This window comes from Terrapene carolina, unplaced genomic scaffold, assembly GCF_002925995.2.
Source record: "Terrapene carolina triunguis isolate 2854851 unplaced genomic scaffold, T_m_triunguis-2.0 Scaffold53, whole genome shotgun sequence".
Taxonomy (NCBI): Eukaryota; Metazoa; Chordata; order Testudines; family Emydidae; genus Terrapene; species Terrapene triunguis.
This window is the reverse complement of record NW_020664404.1, coordinates 3,888,946-3,909,796: the sequence shown is the minus strand read 5'-3', so window position 1 is coordinate 3,909,796 and position 20,851 is coordinate 3,888,946. Positions and strand designations below refer to the sequence as shown.

The following is a 20,851-nucleotide window of genomic DNA, read 5'->3' as shown; positions in this document are numbered from 1 at the left end:
GCTAAGTTCAGAGCACATTATACTAGCTTGTGTACCTCCCACTCTAAAGAGACAAGACCAAGGGCAGGAGAGGAGGAGAAGAATCACAGAAATGTAGGGCTGGAAGGGACCTCAAGAGGTATATTGTCCCCATTTTACAGATTGGGAACTGAAGCTCAGTGAGATTAAATGACTTGCACAAAGAATCAGGAAGACTGGCTCATCTAGGAATTGAAAACCCAGGTCTCCCGAATCCCAGTCCAGTGCCTCAACTGCAAGAGCAGCATGCTTCTTGCAGAACGAAGAGCAAGTAGGATCTGGCCCATGATCTTTTAAAACATAAATATGTGATAGTAAACAAAAGATCCTGAGACAGAATACTCAGGTGCTGGGTTTGCACAGCTTGAATTGCTTTGATGAGCCTGTTACATGTTAGTCTGTCTTGCAAGCAGTAAACAAAGAGCATAAATGGTACAAAGGGTATTAGTCTCCCTTAAATCTCTTGTGATTCCAAACTCTAACAGATTACCTGTGTTTATTACTAAAGAAAGTTAAGCCAACACTTTACAGAATGCCCTCTGAGGGTGTCCAAATTGAAATGCTTTTTGGGATTCCCCCCCCCCCCCCAAAAAAAAAGGTGTTGAGTTTATGCTGACATCAATATTACCTGAGACATATGTGGCTGGATTTTTTTTTAATTCGGTCACCTAAAAATCAATGCTTACAATCACAGGCCAGTATCGATGGACATATCTTTCTACCTGTCATTCCTCTGTGTCTGTATCATTTAACATCATCTGTGCTACTTGTAGGTTGTTTTGCCTCTTGTGACCAACCAGTTTTATGCAAGATGTATTAATATCTGATGATCATCCTTTACCAAACTGTCTAAGGCTCTGTCTGCTTTGTTTGCTGCCTGTCAAGAAAGTAATTGCAACACACGAGGTTGTTACCATGGCAATTCCACAGCTGGATTAAGCAGACCAGACCACAGCACATCATTCACCGGCTAAACAGCAAGTTATTTAGCACCCTGGTCAGCTGCTTTAAACCAGTGTTTTGCTGAGGGATGGTTGCAATTTACATAAGGTATAAAAATAATGGAAAATTACTGAGTCTCTTACCACCCTAGCCCACGTTACTATGCACTATAATGTCCTATATAATCCCAGCTCCGTTTCAGAGAGGAATTAGCATGGGAGCAGTGCTGCTCTGACACCGTGGCTTTAAAAAGAAAACCTAATTTATGTTGTCTGTCAGCTTGACTGGTGACTTTCCCAGCAGGGAAAATTCTTTTCTTCCAGTGCCTGTCAGGATCAAATGGAACAGTCAACACACACTGCAGAAATTATTCCTAATTTAGCAATGTACCTTCAGTGTCCCTTTCAGTTCAGGGTTCTGTTGGCTGCCTTTTTTTGTACTCTCGTCTGGTAAGATCTTAGAACCGGGGTGATCGACATCTTGAAAAGTCAGGCCTGGGTGTGCGCATAATAAATTATTGCTCCTGAAAGGTACTCCAGACTAAGTGCTTTGTCCACAGGCAGAATACCTTCCCACGGACTACTTTGTCCTAATCCTCACTCAGAGGGAACACTCTGCTTTATTGCTGTCAGCCAGAGATTATTGTTGGCGGGGGTGGGGGGGAGGGATAGATGGCAAGATCCAGATGGAGAATTCTATGGAAATCTCCCATGCTGAGAACAGGAAAATGCAGAATGACCACAATCTCATATCCTGTTTTAAATAACCATCCGCCAGTCTGGGTGGGAGTTGAACCTATACCCTCGAGACTGAAGATGACATTGCCTGAGCCATCCAGTCTGCCCCATCTCTCTCTCCCTCCCAACCCAGGCCCAGAAAATAAAGCATAAAAGCGTTACTTTGCACATCTGTGGTGCCTTTTCTCTTAGTCTCTGAGCACTTCGCAAACATTAAACCTCACCACCCCCTCGGAAGCACTTAAGAATTATTTCACCCACTTTGCAAATGGGTGAAAACTGAAGCTCCTCGGGGCCACGTCGCCTTCTTTAACCACAAAATGTTCAGTCTTTCAGTGCCCAGCCTGTAAGCACAGGCTCTGTGTTAGAGGTGGCTGTGCAGAATGCACAATAAATAAAATACGGTAGGGTTAAGGTTTTTACAAGTTAATATGTTTGACCTCTCTAGATTGGTGGTATTCATCTCAACCTGATGCGCTTAGGTAGAGTAGCAGGTGCAGCGTGGGAAGATCACATGCCATCTGGAGTGAAGTAGGCAAAGTGCCATCCTAAGTTTCAGGACTCATGAGTATCCATGCGGAAAAGACCATTCTTCTGGTTTAGTGCATCTGTGCGCTTCCATCACTGGCACAAGAACAAAGCTGCCTATTGCTGTAAGGGGCACAGAGATTAGTTATCTTGCGATTCCCCGAATATTGCCATATAGAGTTATAAAGCAGTGCTTTCCCAGAGGCCATATGGGTACTATACTTGAGCTACAGTGAAACGATTTTTTTTGGCCTGTGATCTCTTTCCAGAGCCTTCTCTCAAATAAGGATAACTTGGTCAGCCTAATTAGTGGGGGAAGGATTCAACAGAAGTCCAGGTTTAGCATCCTTTCCCTGCATGTCCAAAGCATGCTCAGTCCACCTGCTTTTTAGCTAGTGACATCACAGCATGTGATGTCCTAGAACGACTTGGATGCAGTAGAACTTCAGAGGTTGTTTGTAATTCTGAACAAAACGTTCTGGTGGTTCTTTCAAAAGTTTACAACTGAACATTGATTTAATACAGCTTTGAAACTTTACTATGCAGAAAAAAATGCTGCTTTTAACCATGTTAATTTAAGTGAAACAAGCACCGTTTCCTTACCAAGTCAAATCTTTTTTAAACTTCCCTCTTTTTTTAGTAGTTTACATTTAACACAGTACTGTACTGTTTGCTTTTTTTTTTTTCTTTGCTGCTGCCTGATTGCATACTTCTGGTTCCAAATGAGCTGTGTGGTTGACTGCTCAGTTCATAACTCTGGTGTTCATAACTCTGAAGTTCTGTTGTACTTGAAGACTCAAAGAATTATTGGTTGCGTGGAGGCATGTATCTGATATAAGATTATTGATTGTAGTACTGTCACTCCTGGAAGCCTAGAGGAGCCAGCGGACTTTACATAGGATAAATAAAAACAAATTTAAAATGTTTAACTGTTTTTTGCTGAATGCACCCCAAACCTGTCCTGTAGGGTATTCAGCACATAAATCCAGATTTATTTCACGTTCCTATTTGCTTTTGCTATTCATTTTGGAATAAAGTCCAGAAGCAAGAACAATAAACCCTCCCTCCCCCCAAGACTGAGCAAATTCTTTGTGGTATACAGTACAACAGGGAGGTTTGGGGGTGTGGCTTTGTTCTGATTCCATAGGTCACTCACCCCAGGAAATGGTGTCGGTATGTCCCCCCCCATGGCAACGGATGGAAGTGGCTAAAAATACTGCTCTGACAGCCTGGTTGTCCTTGTCTGTAGGAATCTGGCTTGTGGCCATTGCTACCTGATGTCTTAGGGCCAATATCCTTCCCTGCTTTTAGGGAGACTGAACAAGGATCTTGCTTTTGTTCCTGCGGGATTTTATTAAACCAGATACACTTAAATGTGTGTTGGCCCGACCTCTAGTTTACCAGGGAGTTTCTCCTGGACCAGCTCCAGGCGCTGTCTTATCGCAGAGCACTGGAATGTTGCAGGAGCCCAGGGAGATTAAGTTTGACAAAGCTGACCGCATTTGCTGACTTAGGTCCCTCTCTGCACTTCCTGAAAACACACTCCCATTGGGGAGGTTTAAAATTAGCACATGTTGGGCTCTGGGGGCTGACTTGAGACTTGGGCATGACTTGCCACTCGACACGGAAGTGTGGATGTTATAGGTAAGGGTAAGATTTTTGTCATGTGTGATGGGGTGTTTTGTTTTTTTAGTAGAAGTCAGGGACAGGTCACAGGCAATAAACAAAAAGTCACGGAAGCCGTGACCTGTCCCTGACTTTTACTTAAAATAACTGACAAAATAGGGAGGTTGGGTCCAGCACCCACCACTGCTGTGGCTCTGGGGTCCCCCCTGCCGCCCACGGCAGCCAGGAGCTGCAGGGACCTCCTGCTGAAGCGGAAAATGTCATGGAGGTCTCTCATAGTCACGATTCTGTGACCTCCGTGACATAATTCTTAGCCATAATTATAGGCGCACACTGCACAGTAAGGGTACGTCTACACTTACCGGAGGGTCCGGCGGCAGGCAATCGATGTTCTGGGATCGATTTATCGCGTGTGGTTTAGACGTGATAAATCGATCCCGGATCGATCCCGGAAGTGCTCGCCGTCGACGCCGGTACTCCAGCTCGGCGAGCGGAGTACGCGGCATCGACGGGGGAGCCTTCCTGCCGCGTCTGGACCCGCGGTAAGTTCAGACTAAGGTACTTCGAATTCAGCTACGTTATTAACGTAGCTGAATTTGCGTACCTTAGTCCGAAGTGGGGGGGTAGTGTGGACCAGGCCTTGGAATGTAGCGTACTAAACTGAGCTGCTAACGGTCACTTGCAGAAGGCAAAATCTTTCTCTTTGCTGCTGTTTGATGTATAAAGGACTGAAGAGAAGCAGTGTGGCCTAGTGACCAGGGTGCTGGACTGGGAGTCAGAATGCCGGCCAGAATTCTGTTCCTGGTTCTGCCGTTTGTGCAAATCTCCTTTAGTCTTTGTTTCCCCTCCCACCCAGTCCATCTTGCCTGTTTTGGTGATAAGCTCTTACTGTGTGTTTGTACAGCACCTAGCTTAGTGGGGCTCTGCTCTTAGCTGGGTGTTGCACTAATACAGATTGGGTGGTGCATTGGGTACATGTCCTGGATATTGGGTGCTGCGGTGGCTTAAAGGGACAGTCAGGTTTAAATGATGAGACATTCTTCCTTATGGACATTGTGTTTTTCCTGCTTGGCGTTTTGGGGGTTTCTTTGGCATTAATTTTAGTGCACATGAGTTAAGCCAGTGCATAGAAATGTACAGAGAACAATCTCCAAAAGCACAAGTCTTCCCCATCTTTCTGGAGACCTTTGACTCGAATTCTGTGAGTTACTGCTTACTCAGAGACCCACCTGGGGTTCCCAAACACCTCTTGACAAACCCATGTACCCGTGACCCCTGGTGCATCGTTCAGGCTTTAGAACAACTATAAAGCACCTTTGGTGATACAAAAAAGGACCCCTTCTCTTTGAAGTCCATAGTAAAACCTCCATTGGCTTCAGTTGCAGGTGGTTCTGCCCCATAGGTTCTATCACGTAAGTGTTTGGCTCACAAACAAGAACAGGGTCAATGAAGTAAGCCAGTTTGTGCCCAGAATATCTTGCCATCTTTTCCTTTTAGCTACAGGCTGTGCTGAGAGGAAATAAAGAGTGGAATAAGGGTGGACTGACTTGATCTAGTGCATTTTTAAATTAAGATCAAAAGAACAATCACCGGTATCTGATACAACTGTTTGCCTGTGTTTGTCCTGCAGGAGTCTGAGTCAGAAAACAAGCTGGATGGAGAGACCGCATCGGACAGCGAAAGCAAATCAGAGTTTGGAGGGGCCCCTCCTGCACGTACATCAGATGACACTCCTGAGGTCTTAAACAGGGCCCTCTCCAACCTATCTTCAAGGTAGCATTAAATAAAACTTCTCCATTGCTTCTGGGGCTCCTAGCAAATTGGTGCACTTTCCCTTTTTACTAATGAGGGCGGATTTGATTTAAATCACTAGTCAGGAAGACTCGATTTAATCACAGATTTCTACATAAAAGTGCATTCTGGTTGATTGTTATAACCTTAATACATATTCTTCACAACTCAGAGATAGATATAGGGTTGTTGTTTTTTTAAAGGTACACACTATACATTTTTAAACAGTGGTTTATTTTGAAAACTTTTCAGATGAGTTTTACAACTATATCAGAAAATGAATGATTGTTTGGTTATTTCATTGACCAAAGGTAATTGAAGCAGATATTCATGAAGTCATTGGGAGGTGAATTATCTCCAATTCAACAGGTTAATCATTAATATTCGGAGGATTTTCTTGCCATGCTGTATTAGGAGGAGAACATCACCAGACAGACATTTAAATTGTTTTATTTAACTAAAACAACCACGTTAAGTATTCTGGATTTTTTTCTTCAACAGCAAACATATAATATTTTAACAAAACAAGCATATGTCCCTCACTTCTCACATTTATCTCCAGACTTCTTCTCTTTGTCCAGATGTATTCTGCCCCCAACAATCTTCTATTCATTGAACTTTTTGAAACTTTGCACTTTTAGAGAAAGATAAGGGATTGACTCTGTACACAAATTTGCAGAGGGACAATAGAGTTGAGGTCTGTTATTTCTCACTTCTATATATTATTTATTTATTTTAAAACATTTTTGCTGTTAACAAGCGTGTTACCTCTGGAGACAAATCGACAGATTGAGAACTGCAAAACTAAGCATCTCTGATGGTATCTTCTAGAGTAGACTAAGCACTGAGTCCCATTGGGTAGATAGAAAGATGAACCTAAATAATCTATACAGAAGCCTGTGGAACACCATAAGATTGGGTCCCTAATCCATGAACTATTGGAACTTTTCTTAAACATTTCATGAATATATTGTCTCATACTATAGAATTAGAATTTATAATCCCTATTCCATGATGAGAGATCTTTAAGCTATAATATATCTTATCTAAAACTAACTTTAGATAAGTTTTTTCCTCAAAAAGCATTTTATCAAAGAAATCAGATTTAAATATTTTTTTTTTTATTTTATTTTTACTAACCACTATTTAACCAACCTAGGCAGGATGTTCTATCCCATCAGTAGATGGTGACAGGAGCAACACACCTCATGGGTAACTGACCGCTCTGGAGGGACTGGCTTGGCTAAAATTGCTGTATTCTGTTCCTGCTCTCAGCCTGTGGAGAGAGCTTTGGGGCTGGCTGAGCGAGTTTGGTGTTGAGCTTGCTTTTCTTTGGCAGAATTGTGGTACAGTCCTTTTATTTCAGCAGATTTAGAGAGTTATCGTTGAGAGGTTTCTTTGCAGCGTGGCCTAGTGGACTGAGGAGGTATTAGATGTTGGGGCTCCTGAGGTTGAACCTCAGTTATGCCATTCCTGTGTGATTTGGTGCAACTCTTTATCTCCATTTCTACATCTGTAAAATGGGCAAAATACTCCTACAAAACTAATTCAGACTAGGCAAGGCCCTGTAACTGTCTATTCCTATTTACTCCCTGCCACCTTCATTTGTCACTTTCTCACCCCAAACGAATCTTCAGCGCCTTCCGTGCTGTCCCCCAGCATGGAGCTCCCTTCTTGAGCTTACCCAAATGGCCGCCGTGTGAGCTTGAGCTTACCTGCATTCCTCTCGGCACCAGAGCTGGGTTAATGGAATGGCATGACATTCTCACCGCCCCCGAGCTAAGGATACGCCACAGTTTCCTGCTTCCGCCTTTCACCAGGAGGCTGTGAAGAAGAGATAATAAGTGCATCTCTCACTGCTTTCCTGCTAGATAGGCCCTTTGCCTAACGTTCGCTTTTCTCTTCCTGTGATCTAGATGGAAGAACTGGTGGGTCAGAGGGATCCTCACTCTGGCAATGATTGCGTTCTTCTTCATCATCATCTACCTGGGACCCATGGTTTTAATGATGATTGTAAGTGCTGTTTCAAAACCCTTTGTTAAATGGGCCGTTATGGGAGAATGGTTGTCAGGGACCTAGATGGCTGAGAAAAGTGAATGGATACACAGAGCCTTTTGCCTCGAGGTTCCTAGCGCTAACCTGGTCCTGTTTGGTCACGACCGAAAGCTGGTCAAATTGCTGTTCTGCTCAGTGATCAGCAGGGAATAAGGTTCCTCATCACAATTACTATTTAATTGGTGCCTTCTTGGTGGAATCCTCCTGTTTCCTTTATTGCTATCGCAGCCCAGGTGCGTGGGTGGAGAGCTGAATCTGGTTGAGTGTTGGTCTGCCATTGAGCACTCTGTGTGTATAATATGTGCTTGCGGCGTGGCTTTATCTCGGGATTGAGTCTGTTTAGAGCTGATACAGATCCAGGATTTTCAACTCAGGTTGTAGAGGTGTGTGCTTTTAGATCCAGAGATTCCAGGTCCAGTCCCTGCTGTGGGAAACCCATCCAGCAGCCTCGTTGCATTTGTAAAGACTGTACCAACTACAGTCTGGCTGTATCCCTGCTGGACATGTTCCCTTATCATAGAATATCCGGGTTGGAAGGGACCTCAGGAGGTCATCTAGTCCAACCCCCTGCTCAAAGGGGGACCAATCCCTAAATGGCCCCCTCAAGGATTGAACTCATAACCCTGGGTTTAGCAGGCCAATGCTCAAACCACTGAGCTATCTCTCCCTCCATGGTGGTCTTGAAGTGCCAGTCCTCTCGAGTGCATGGGATGAACAGTGATTTTTGTCAGTGCCAGTGAAGGCGGGATTGTCTTCCCAGAACTGACCCGAACTCATGATAGAAAAACCAGTGTTTGAAGTGCTAACATAACTTAAAGTGAGGCTATGAGCTCTTGGAGTGGGCCAACCCACGGCTATGGAGGGAGTAGGGCTAGGAGCGTGTTTTGCCTGGCAGGGAAAGCTGCTAGCTCTAGCTGTAAGCAGGTTGAGCAAGTGAACAATTTCTCAGCCTAGGAGAAAAGTCCCCTTATGTCCGCTTTGGGAGTGCGGGGGGGAAGGGGAGGTCACTTGCAAGACAATAGAAGAATTCTCCTTGTGGCTCCTGTAAGGGTCAGTCTAAAGCTCCCACTTTTTACATGCACTTAGCATCCCATTGCAGATTATCTGGTCCTGGTTTAGTTTATCTGTGAATGATGCTGCTGCTTAATGTTTGTTTTTCAGGTGATGTGTGTCCAGATCAAGTGTTTCCAGGAGATTATCACTATTGGCTACAATGTGTATCGCTCATATGAGCTGCCCTGGTTCAGGACCCTCAGCTGGTAAGCAGCGCGACTGCTGTGGTCTTCATTAGAGTCAAGGAGCACAATATGATCCTTCTCGATGTGCATAATGCCTTTCATCTAGAGTGCTTCTGAATCACTTGACGCCTCATTGATGTGCAGCTAGCCACCACTGGGCATCTTCTGTAATATTTATACACTTGGTTCCATTGCTTGTCTGATGAGAGCAAGGTCTGAATCTCCCGATCTGTGCCGGGCGGTGGTGTTGAATGCTGTTACTGAGCGAAGCGTTGAGTAAACGTTTGACTTGTGGTTCCCGTTGCATTGCTCAGGCCTAAGGGTGTAGGGAGCCGTCTGGGATATTTACCTACTGAAATGTATTTGTGCGATTGGGATGAAACTGTATTGGCTGCACCCAGCGTCTGATGGCGTGCCACAGTGAAGGAGGGGGGGGCACTGCCTCCAGTAGCTAGGAACCTGGAGAAGACGGTTAAGCAGTGCCACCTAAAGGCAAAAGCTTCCTAAGTACCATAATATTAAACAAAAATTGAACAGGGCTGTTGACATGTTCCCGTAACATAGGGGTTGGGTGACAGCCAAGTATTTGCATTTAATGGAGCCGTGGCTTCTACATGAAGATCTAATGTTTTGATTAGAAGAAATGTGAGGGCTTGATTTTATTCCCGCCCCTCCCCACATGTGCAGTAAGGTTCCTTCACACTGCCCGAGCCACCTTAGTGCAAGTGAGAATCAGGTCTTGACCCTCTACTCCTGTCCACCTCCCCAATGTGAGTGAATTTTCTGCAGACTTTCAAATAAAAATCACCATTATTCTGCTGCCCAGTATGTGAACCTTCAGGCGTCTCCTCCCCCCTGCACGAAGTGTAGATAGTGCAAGCTGATAACCTCTTAAGTGTAGTAGTCTAATGATCTACTGGTCAACCATGTCCCATTCCCCTGTAGGTTCTTATTAAAGGGAATGCTGCTCTGTCCACAGGTACTTTCTGCTGTGTGTAAACTACTTTTTCTACGGCGAGACGGTAACGGATTACTTTTTCACCCTGGTCCAGCGAGAGGAGCCCTTGAGAATTCTCAGCAAATACCATCGCTTCATTTCCTTTGCCCTCTACTTAACAGGTAATTTTATTTGTTTCTGCCAGTTAAATTTGTCTCGTTGCTGTTTTCGAGCAGAGGTTACGTCATCAGCCTCTTGAAATGCAACTTTTTTTTTTTTTTTCTGTAGGCAGGTAGGGCTCCAGTGTCCCCAGTGGATTTGCTCTGTCTTACGTACAAAATACGAGTGCGGGGAAGGATGGTCCAGTGGTTAGAGTTCCAACCCAGGGCTTGTGTGATCCATGTTCAGTTCCCTGCTTGACCTTGGGCAAATCACTTAGTCTCCCCATGCCTCCGTTCCCCGCCAATAGAACAGGGATAATAGCAATTGCCTACCTGACAGCTTGTGAGGTGCTCAGTTACTGTGTATCTAAGATGGCCTTGTTGTGAAAGACAGCCTACAAAATAGGGAATAATTGGGTTTGAGAGCAGCAGTGTTGTCGCTTCCTCAGTTTCTTTTTCTTGCCTGATTTACTGGGGGAAAGACACGTTCTCCTTTCCTTGCTGAGAATTGTCCTTCCGTCCCAGCAAACAGTGTCTGGTTTAGGTAGGGTGTTGGTGTAAATACCTGACTCTCTCCAGAGACTCGGTTTAAATGAACTTGATACTCGCTTTTGATCTTTCCTCTCCTCCTTTCGTTTTGCCTCCCCTAGTCTCCAGTCCTGGCGTGCGCACACTTCATGAATGCAGTGCTAGTAGGGAAAGGTGCCTGACTCAGAGCCCTGGAGCAATATTCCTCTTTCTGTAGACCTGCGATGTGCAGCCTCATTCCAGGCTTCCTTCACACCTCTAAGCCAAATGTGACTCACCCCTGCCATGAAATGAGCCAGAAGTGAAGCATCTGTGGCAGATGGAGTGATCGTTGGCTTTGAGTTATGTCTCGGTGGCCGTTGTAATGATTTCTTTTGGGGTTCAGACACATCTGTTACGAACTGGATCCACGCCTGCCTAATTGTGCGGTGTAAGTGACCAAAACGCCCTCTGCATCAGATGGGAAGCTACAGTCCTCTTTGATGTTACTTCCATTGTGCAGTGACTAGGCAGAATAACTGTAATTTCCACCTTTCTTTCCCCTGTGCTAGCCTTGCAAAGTTTTACTTGCCACTTGCCTGGGTGATTAATATTTTGATGTGTGAGTAAACGATCCTTTTCTTTTTCATTCTGGGTAAAGAGAGGGTGAGTAGACTTCTTGCCTTTGCTGGTAAATTTTCATGGCAATTCAGCAACGCTGCTCCAGGCCTAGAGTAACTCTCCTGTCAGTGTAAACTGTGCAGAGGCAGACTCGGGATAAACTGTAGATCTATTTTTAACTCCTCCTTTCTGGTGATTAAGTGGAGGTGTTTTCTCTCAGCTAGCAAGCTCACTGTGAGTCATGAATCCCTAGGATGGGCTTCAACCTAGAAATGGAGCGGCACTTGCTGTTGAGAGCTGTGCTAGATTTCCAATGGTCCTAGCAATATGGGATATTTGTGAGGTGTCGGGGGCTGGTTAAAAACTGGGAGAGGGAGGTTAGGAGCTAAAGAGGGTTATCACGATACCCTAAAGCACTCAAACAACTTAACCGGCAGACAAACTGTATCTAAAGAGTATCACTGTGTAAATGCAGCCACCTCTGGGTGGACGCAGCAGCTAATTAAGAACTCTGTGCCATTAAACAGGTAAGTGAAGAATACTCTGTAGTTGATATTACGTGGGAAGATCAAAGGTAGAATAAATGATTAGCTGTTGGCAGAAAACAGTCTAACCTGCATAGGGGTGATCATGGTTAATTGGCTGTATGTCCTTTTTTAAAAAAAAAACAATTTCCATTCTTTAATTAACCGTTTTGCATCCACAGTGCACATCATCCTCATGTTGCTGATTCTGTTCTGTAGCCGAAACAATCAAGAGATGCTGCAGTGATACGGCAGATGTAATGGAAAATCGAGAGGCATTTCCTACTACTGCACGATCTGATCTTGCTCTTCTTTCTTTTCTCTTCCCACAAGGCTTCTGCATGTTTGTCCTGAGTCTGGTGAAGAAGCATTACCGTCTCCAGTTCTACATGGTAAGATTAAATAAACGGCTTTGTTGCTCCGGAGCTATTAGCTTTGGGAGATGGAGGCTGTTTGCATATATGGTTTAGAAGAACAGAAGCCTGTGAATGCTTCTGTGTCCCCTGGGTGTTGTGATACTGCTTAATGGAAAAGCTGTTCCTGGCAGCTTGAAGTATTTGGCATTTGGCTCTTGAACTGACTGATTTCCTTAGAAATGTGAATTCCATTGTCTGCATTTGCAGTGCATTTCTTAGTAACCCTTTCAGCTGTGCAAGCTAAGGTGATTGTACAAGGTTATTCAAACCTCATGCCTGGAGGGTGTTGGTGGAATCAGCTGCAGGAGTTAGACTGGCCCCACCACAGTATAGTGATGCACACATTGGCTACCTGTGTCCTTTATTGGGATGCTTTTGTTTCCTTCTGGATGCAGGATGTCAGACGAGATGGACCATCCTCAATATCGGGATTCTTATGTTCCAGGTCTCTAGTCAAAGTAGACTAAGATGTATGGGATAGGTGTGGGCTAAAGGGAACTTGGTCCAGGAATGTCAAACATCCTCCCACTCAGGTTCTGAATGGTAATGGAGATGTTGCTTTGCTCAACTCCGAAGAAGGGATGGGATACTATCTGCCATCTTTGTGTTTACATCATGCTGTTTCCGCCTGGGATCAGAGTGCCTGAGATGTACACAGACATAACCCACTCCAAACAGTATTCATCGGCGTCTGGTTTCTGCCATAGGCTGTTACGAAAAATGTCTCTAGGCAAACTGGACTGCATGCTGTTTTCTCTTCCAGTTTGGTTGGACCCATGTGACTTTGCTAATTGTTGTTACCCAGTCGCACCTCATCATTCACAACCTGTTTGACGGAATGATCTGGTGAGTTGGTACCTGTTACGTGTGACTTTGCTTTGTGTTGCGTAGTGTATTCTCCTGATTTCTCCTTGCTAAAGTGCTTTTTACTAAAACTTTTAACCAACAAGCATAGGGATAGGATGTGCCTTCCATAAGGGACTACAACGTGCTTTGCATAAGAGAGCCAAACAATGGGCCAGGCCCTTTTTGGATTGCTTTGCGCTGCTCAGTCAATGCAGAGCAGCCAGAAAGCCACTGTAAAGGGGCAGCTGCGTATTCCTCTGGCATTGAGAAGGCTCTCAGATGGCATAAAGCTAGTGTAGCTGCTTTTGTCACCCTAACTCGAATAGGGGGTGGGTGCAGAGAGCATGCACTCCAGCCAGTCATGCTTGGTGAGGTGGTCCCTGGGACACAGCTGCCGCCAGTGTAACTTAAAGCAGCCACCAGGTCCAAGTGTTAGGAAGGGGGAGTGGTTGGCAGAGGGTAGAAAGGTGGCTTTATAACCAGCCTCCTTTGGCCGTTTATTGCCGCTGCTGCCCAGCGTGTGAGGTTAGTGCAATGGAGGATTCAGCCCAATATCCTTAATCACCTTGTTTCTTGTATCAGCAATAATGAAAGAACTTTACCGTGCTCGTAGTACACTGTACAGTGTGCAATCTGAACCATTCTCAAGTGCTTTACAAATGGCAGAGCACCTGGCTCACCCCTGAAATGCAGCTGCTTCTGGGGTTAATCACGGTGATTGATTAACAGCCCACTGCACGTTAGAGCAAGCGCAGAACACAGCAAGGGGAAATTCATAGAACTGATCTGACAGCTGGCGAGGGCCTTGGGACAAATGACTCCTGGGCTTTTGCAGTAGTGTCAGTCTGACCCGGTGTGGCCATATCAGACTTACCCAAGCGGGCACTACCTGAATGTGGGCAACATATTGCAGTTAAGCTTCAAATGACTCCTGTAGTTGTGCCCGTTATGAATGGCTTCTCTCTCCTTCCTTCTAGGTTCATTGTCCCGATTTCATGTGTGATCTGCAATGACATCATGGCCTATATGTTTGGGTTTTTCTTTGGCCGCACCCCGCTCATCAAGGTTTGTCAGCTGTGCAAAGCCCTGTCTTCAGGCTCTGTGTTGCTGTGGAGCCTTTGACCCAAGGTTGGAGAATCGATCAGGGTGGTGGAGCTCGCCTTTGCGTTTGGATCCCAGCCTCAAAACTTTCCACCCATCAGTCACTGTTTGAAAAGACCCTTGGTGAAGAATATGAAGGAAGACTTGCCAGGGCTTGTGTATCATTTGTGCTGTATTGCACCTCTTTAGATCCTGATCCAATGTCTACTGATCAGGCCCTTACTTAAGTTCTGTCCCCATCCCAAGCTCTGCATGCTAATGGTTAAAAGACACGGTTTCCTACAAAGGTTTAGTTTATTTACCTAGTGAAGTTCTTTGGGAGCATGGACTCTTCCTTGCATTGTACAACGCGGTGTGGGCTTGCTGACTACATATCAGAGGAGGGAGTTTAGAAATAGCTCTTCTTTATTGCAGCTAATGCAAGCTGGAGTTATTGAATATTTGACTTGAAAAAGCCAGTGAGAACTATTCTAGACTAAAAGCACAGTCTGCATTGAGAACAGCTTTCCATAGTGATGAGAAAACGTCAAACTAATGGTACCGAATAGTGTATTGTAATGAAAAACTTCCTCTATATTAATTTTTTTCCTTATGGGTGAAACCATAAAAAGCTTAAGCTAACCTTTTCCAGGGATGCTGTTAATGAAGTGGGTTGAGTATCCCAGCGACTAATAAACATTCCCTTTATGGGCCTTTTATTTATTTTTTAATGGCTGAAATGAGGGTGTGTATGTTTCTATGTTTGACCAATAACCCGAAGTTGTAACATTTCAGATACGTACCTTGCTAAGATTATATTAAATGCTTTTAAATATAGTCAGATTGCAGTGTATTCTGGCCACTGCTCTGCCTGGGGGCTGCAAGGCAGGGTGATGTGCCTGCTTCTCCTTCATCTGGGAACTTGGCCTTGTCAGAGGTATTCCCCAATGGGCGAGTTAGGGTCAGACCGAGTGAGAGGATCTGTCCCACGATCTGCATGTATTGGCCTTTACCCAGTTGGAACTCATGAGCTGGGGATATTGATTGCCATTTAACTTCTGTGGGAGGTGGACATTGGCTTCGCAGAGCTATTTGGGGTGGACCTTGAGGGTATTTTTTAATATGTTCTCTTTCTTGTATCTGCAGCTTTCCCCAAAGAAGACCTGGGAGGGCTTTATTGGCGGGTTCTTTGCCACTGTTCTGTTTGGACTGCTGGTAGGTAGCACACCATGGCATTTAATTGGCTTTCTCTCCATAGTAAGACGCACCAGTGCAGTCTGCCTGCCACGACTAAGGAATACATGTAAGCTTTGTGCTCTCTTCCACCCAAGTTGTCGTCTGAAGTTTTACAGCGGGCTTTAAACTGACTTGTTCTGCCTTCCAGTGAGGACGACTCAAACCCACTGCTGAGAAATCGCTTCCTCTCAAGTGGGGCTTGATATTCTCAGACCTATAGCATCCAGACTCCATGGGATTTCCCAGTGCCACACATGCTGTACAGATAGAGGCCAGGGTGGCAGAGAAAGCAGTCTGCTCTGCTTGGACGCTAGTGATTTGCCATGGCGCTCTTTGTAACAACAGTGTTTTGGCCCTCGTGTCCTAGGCTTAGATTTTTCCTCTTGCCTACTACCACTGTGCATGCTGGAGGTTGCAACATTTCAGTGGGTGCTGTCGTGTTGGCAAAGCATTTTGGGATCCTCTGAAGTGATTGCTCTGCTACACTTCTGTAGTATCTGCCTCAAGGTTGTGTGGGGAGCTCAGCGCTCTGGTCGCAGAACGTTATCCCCCGTGGGACTTTTTGGGGGTGGGGAGAGGGGGGGATAAGGCCACATTTAATATCTGTGCAGTTGCATAAAGCCCAGAGAGAGCTGGGTAATTCAGATGAAGACTGAAAAGTTCAAGGACTGTCCCAATTTGTCAGGCTGTTGTGATCTGTTAAGGAAGGATTTTATTAATGCAAGTTGGCTGGATAGAGCTGTCTGCTCTGTCTTGATCATGCAGTTACTCTGATTGCTGCCTTCCGAGCTGATGTATATGAAAAGAAGCCGCTTACCATGCCTCTAGTCAACTTAATGCTTTGCAAGAGAGTAAGCTTCTTAATGAACCAAGGATGTGGCTGGCTCGCAGCCCTGAATCTCCGCTCTCTCTCTCAGAGGGTGTCATTCCTCCTTCCAGCGTTCAGGTGAATGGGTAAGGCTTGTATCCGAGCCATCTGATGAGGGGGATGCATGCCCAGATCTGAATTTTCTACTATTGGTGCATTGCCGTATTTTAACATGTTGCAACGTATAAACAGATTGAAGGACGTTTGGGGGGGGGGGGGAAATAACATTCAGAAGTGGAGGGGAAGGAGAAAAAACGAGGATGCTTAGGAAGGGAGAAATCAAGGATGAGAAGGAGGGACAGCAATAAATATGGGGCCAAGAGAGACCATAGCAAAAACCCTTTCAGTAGCTGAGTGTGTAGGGAGAAATGACCAGAGCTGGGGAGGGAGTTGCACAGCCTAACGCCCACCCTCTCAATAACCAACCAAGCAAAGGTATGAACTTTAAATTGCCTGTATCCTTAGTTTCTCTTGACTTGCCTTTTCTTCTTCCCACAACCAAGCTGTCGTACTTGATGTCTGGATACCGGTGCTTCACCTGTCCCGTGGAATTCAATAATGACTCCAACAGCTTCACTGTGGATTGTGAGCCATCTGAGCTGTTCCAGCTACAAGAATATAATATCCCTCTGGTGATTCAGTCTGTCATTCGCTGGGTAGGACTCTGAATGTGCATTCTCAATGATGGATAGGTTGGCAATAGCCATTAAAAAGGGATACATTAACTGGGCTGGAAATGCCCAGGAAGGACGGGATTAGTTTAAGGTACTACAAAGGAATGCAGCAAGGGATAACTGCATGAAACTGACCAAGGAAAACTTCATATTCGGAGATGTTCCCCTAATAGCGAGACTGGTTAAACCATGGAATAATCTCCCAAGGGAAGTGATGGAAGCCAGATTTCTTAAGTTATTTAAGACTAAATTGGACAGAGCCCAGGAGAACATACTGTAGGGAACAATCGTACCCTGATAGAGGTGGGGAGGTGGGCAAGAAAGGTCTCTTCCAGCTCGACTTTCTATGAAGCAAAAAGGGCTCTGCATGCAAACGAAGTGATGTAGCAAAATAGGGAGACGATTACAGGAGTACCTAGGCACTGCAATCATAGAACAGGACCCCACGGTGCTAGGCACTGTATATACACACAACAAATGCAATCCATGCCCCAAGCCGCTTACAACCCAAGTATGAGACAAGAGACAACAGATGGATACAGACAGATGGGGGAATACAAGGAAACAGTGACAAAATGGGCCAGCTATATCCCTGGCTTTGCTCTGATGTCAAGCAGGGGTGAATTGTGGTACAGTCTGCGTATGAGATTCGTCTTTGCAGAATTGGGTTTTAATAGAGGTGATCAACACCTTGGTCAAGATTTCTAAAAGCAACTACATATTTCGGGTGCCCAACTTGGAGTGCCTTGAAGGGGCCTGAGTTTGAGGGCAGATACACAGCACTTTCTGAAAACCCGGCACCTCGAGTTGGCCTTCCAAAGTCACTAGTCATTTGAAAAGCTTGACCTTGGACTCCAGTAAGGCAGGGTTAGAATAGATTTCAATGGAGCACAGTGCCTTTCTCTGAACCTTCTCCCACTTTGACCCTCCTTGTCTGCAGAAAACAGTCCGGATGTATCCCTTCCAGATCCACAGCATCGCCCTCTCCACCTTTGCATCCCTCATTGGGCCCTTTGGAGGATTCTTTGCTAGTGGGTTTAAGAGAGCCTTCAAAATCAAGGTAGTGTATGAGTAGCCCCCTTCCGCCAAAGTCAGGTATCAGACAGCCGGTGCATCTGAAGCTAGCACATTTGATTGTCACCACCGTAAACAATGCCCCAGGTCAGAGGATGGCGGGGTTGGAGGAGGCTTCTGTCCATATTGTGGGGAAAGAGGAGGGCTCTTCTCATGTGGAGTGGAGGGTGGAAAGATGGGTTAATAAAATACAACAGTGAAATGCTAAAATTAGCATTGATGCAACATTGAGGCTGAGAAACTGAGTACCTGCAGATCAGGAAATTCCACAAGCTGAAGCTTTCTCCAACACATTGCACATGCACAGGGTCCTTTATATGTAAATATAAACCTTTTATACCATAACATACAGGATGCTCAGTGGGGCAGGGTTTTAGATGATAAAACTTTAACCTCTTTGGAATTTCCTGCTCCTCAGTCCTGATATCATAGAATCATAGAGTATCAGGGTTGGAAGGGACCTCAGGAGGTCATCTAGTCCAACCCCCTGCTCAAAGCAGGACCAATCCCCAGACAGATTTTTACCCCAGTTCCCTAAATGGCCCCCTCAAAGATTGAACTCACAGTGGTTTAGCAGGCCAATGCTCAAACCACTGAGCTATGCCCCTCCCCCCTAACACTTGTTTGCAAGAAGTGTTGCTGGGTGAAAAAGTAATTTTGGGGATGGGGGATGAACAGCGTCCTTAGGCTGCGTTTAGTGCTATCGGCAGATGTTCTGGGAGAATGCAGTGTCACGCAGTGCGTTCACACTACATGTATGCAGTAAATGTAGATAACAGGTTTTTGGCATAGCTCAGTGAAACTTTTATGATTGCACAGGACTTTGCCAACACAATCCCAGGGCACGGCGGGATCATGGATCGCTTTGACTGTCAGTACCTGATGGCTACCTTTGTCAACGTGTACATTGCAAGTTTTATCAGGTATTATTTATTGCTTCAGGGCAGCACTTAGTGGCCGCAACTGAGCGACTCTGATACCTTAAAATCTAAATACACAAGACATGGGGCAGGAGGGGAAAAAGACTGGGAGATTGTCTCTCGCCCAAGGTCACACAGCAGGCAGGTGGCAGAGCCAGGAATAGCATCCGTGTTTCCTGAACTCCAGTCCTGTCTCCTGTCCACTGATCCCTGCTTCCCTTCTCCTTTTGGGCTCACCAGAGCATATACTAAGGAATAACTCTTTCCCATTAGTTTGGGCCTTGGCAGATAGCTTTATAACTGAATGGAAAGGAAAACCACTGGTCTGGAGGGACATTTTGTTGTTTTATTTGAATTTATGGGGACCTTCTAATGGAGGAGGAGAATAATTTCTTCCATTGATTGGAAATTAAAGACTCTATTTTACATTTCACTTCCTTGTGTCTCTCTTTCCTCACCTGTAAAATGGAGGTGGGGGAATGAGGTTTGTCCCCTTTGTGAAATGCTGAGGGATGGGGATGCTGTTTAAGGACGCTTGAAGTTAGGCACGTGCTTTGCTGAATCTGAGCCCAGACGACCAGATCCTGGAGTTAGGATTCATTGCAAACAGTTCTTTCTTTGGTTTGTTGCAGGGGTCCTAACCCAAGCAAACTGATCCAGCAGCTTTTAGCTCTACGGCCAGACCAGCAGGTCCACATCTTCAACACGTTAAAGGCGCACCTTGTTGATAAGGGTATGTTGGCCAGTTCTGAGGACGCATAGGCATCCAGGCAGTTGGAACAGGACTGAAAAAGAGGGCAAGTCCCTCAAGGAAATCCCAGCTCGCCTGACTTAAGACAATAACAAGGCCTCGTTTCACTGTTGTTTTTTCCTTTCCTTGTAAATGTTCGCATTTGTGGGGCTCTGGGTTTTTTTATAATATGTATTTATATGGCTTTGGTTAAAATAAGCAAAGTGGAGCTTCTAGATGGAAAGGAATCAAGAACTGAAGGGACCGTAGGGTGAAGATGTCCTCTCGGATCTGCGTGGCAACTCTTGTCTTCAGTGTGTATGGGCAGAGCTTGACTTCACTACTCTTAGGGGATGTGTCGACGCTGGGATACGTCATTGCGTTTTTCTGCCCAGGTGCAGCTCCAGGAGTGTAAGCTCTAGTGAAGATAAGACACGGGCACTTTTACATCAGTATCCTCTAACCCTGCCAGGCTGTGTCTATACTAAGAAAATGGGAAGCCAGGCAACTTTCAGTGGAATAGAGAGGACAGTAGTTCTTTTTGCAACCTTGTGTATCCCTGTATGTAGGCTAGGGAAATTGGGGACCTGTAATTATCCACCGCTGGTAGCTGCATTGATGATGAATTTGAGTCTTCATTTCCCTAGTATAGCCATAGCCTGCTATGGGGGTGTGCATAGAACTTCTTGCAGGTAGAGAACAGAAAGCTCAACAAATCTGAAAGAAATGTTTGCCCTAATCCTGCTACATAAGATCCACGCAAGAAGACCCATGCATTCACTTCGACTTGCCATCTTTGTAGTACCTCCCACATTTCCCCCACTCCAGCAAATATTTAACAAAGTCGATTTTTAAACCCACATTTTTACTGTGCCATTTAAACAAAAATAGACCCAACTAATCTTTACAGCAGGGACAGGACTACAGAAGGGAATGTGAGAGGTTCAAGTTACATCAAATAACTTCTTTTAAAAAGCATTCCAGTTTTATTTAAGAAGTCCTACAAAGTAAGAACAAGCTTTTTAAAAAATTTGTTTACTTTTTCATGGCTTTTTTTCCACCCAGAGCATAACATACATATTTTTTTAAACATTGAAGCATGAAAACTTCTCTCAAGAGTAGGCAACACCACATCCTGATATTTTAGCTGTTTGGAGAGCTATCACTCACAGAACTTTATTTTTCCCATTTGGAAGTCCAGAGGGCATAGTACCCAGCTGGCTCTGCTGTTGGGGTTTTTTGTTTGGTTTTTTTCTTTCAGGGATCATGTCTGCCAATGATGTATTACTTGAGTTCTAGACATCATGCTGCTGAGTTGACCA

At 45.1% G+C, this 20,851-nt stretch overlaps 1 protein-coding gene across 1 annotated transcript in view; it reads left to right on the top strand.

The window, feature by feature from the left end:
- Positions 1-20,185, top strand: part of CDS2 (CDP-diacylglycerol synthase 2) — a 38,990-nt gene extending 18,805 nt beyond the window's left edge. Inside the window, exons 2-13 of the mRNA XM_024197205.3 lie at positions 5,482-5,624; positions 7,559-7,655; positions 8,859-8,956; positions 9,915-10,054; positions 12,019-12,077; positions 12,865-12,947; positions 13,925-14,012; positions 15,174-15,242; positions 16,635-16,787; positions 17,746-17,865; positions 18,699-18,802; positions 19,432-20,185. Of these exons, the coding sequence (XP_024052973.1) occupies positions 5,482-5,624; positions 7,559-7,655; positions 8,859-8,956; positions 9,915-10,054; positions 12,019-12,077; positions 12,865-12,947; positions 13,925-14,012; positions 15,174-15,242; positions 16,635-16,787; positions 17,746-17,865; positions 18,699-18,802; positions 19,432-19,561 (1,284 nt within the window). The 3' untranslated portion in view covers positions 19,562-20,185. The remainder of the gene's footprint in view (positions 1-5,481; positions 5,625-7,558; positions 7,656-8,858; positions 8,957-9,914; positions 10,055-12,018; positions 12,078-12,864; positions 12,948-13,924; positions 14,013-15,173; positions 15,243-16,634; positions 16,788-17,745; positions 17,866-18,698; positions 18,803-19,431) is intronic.
- Positions 20,186-20,851: the final 666 nt, after the last annotated feature.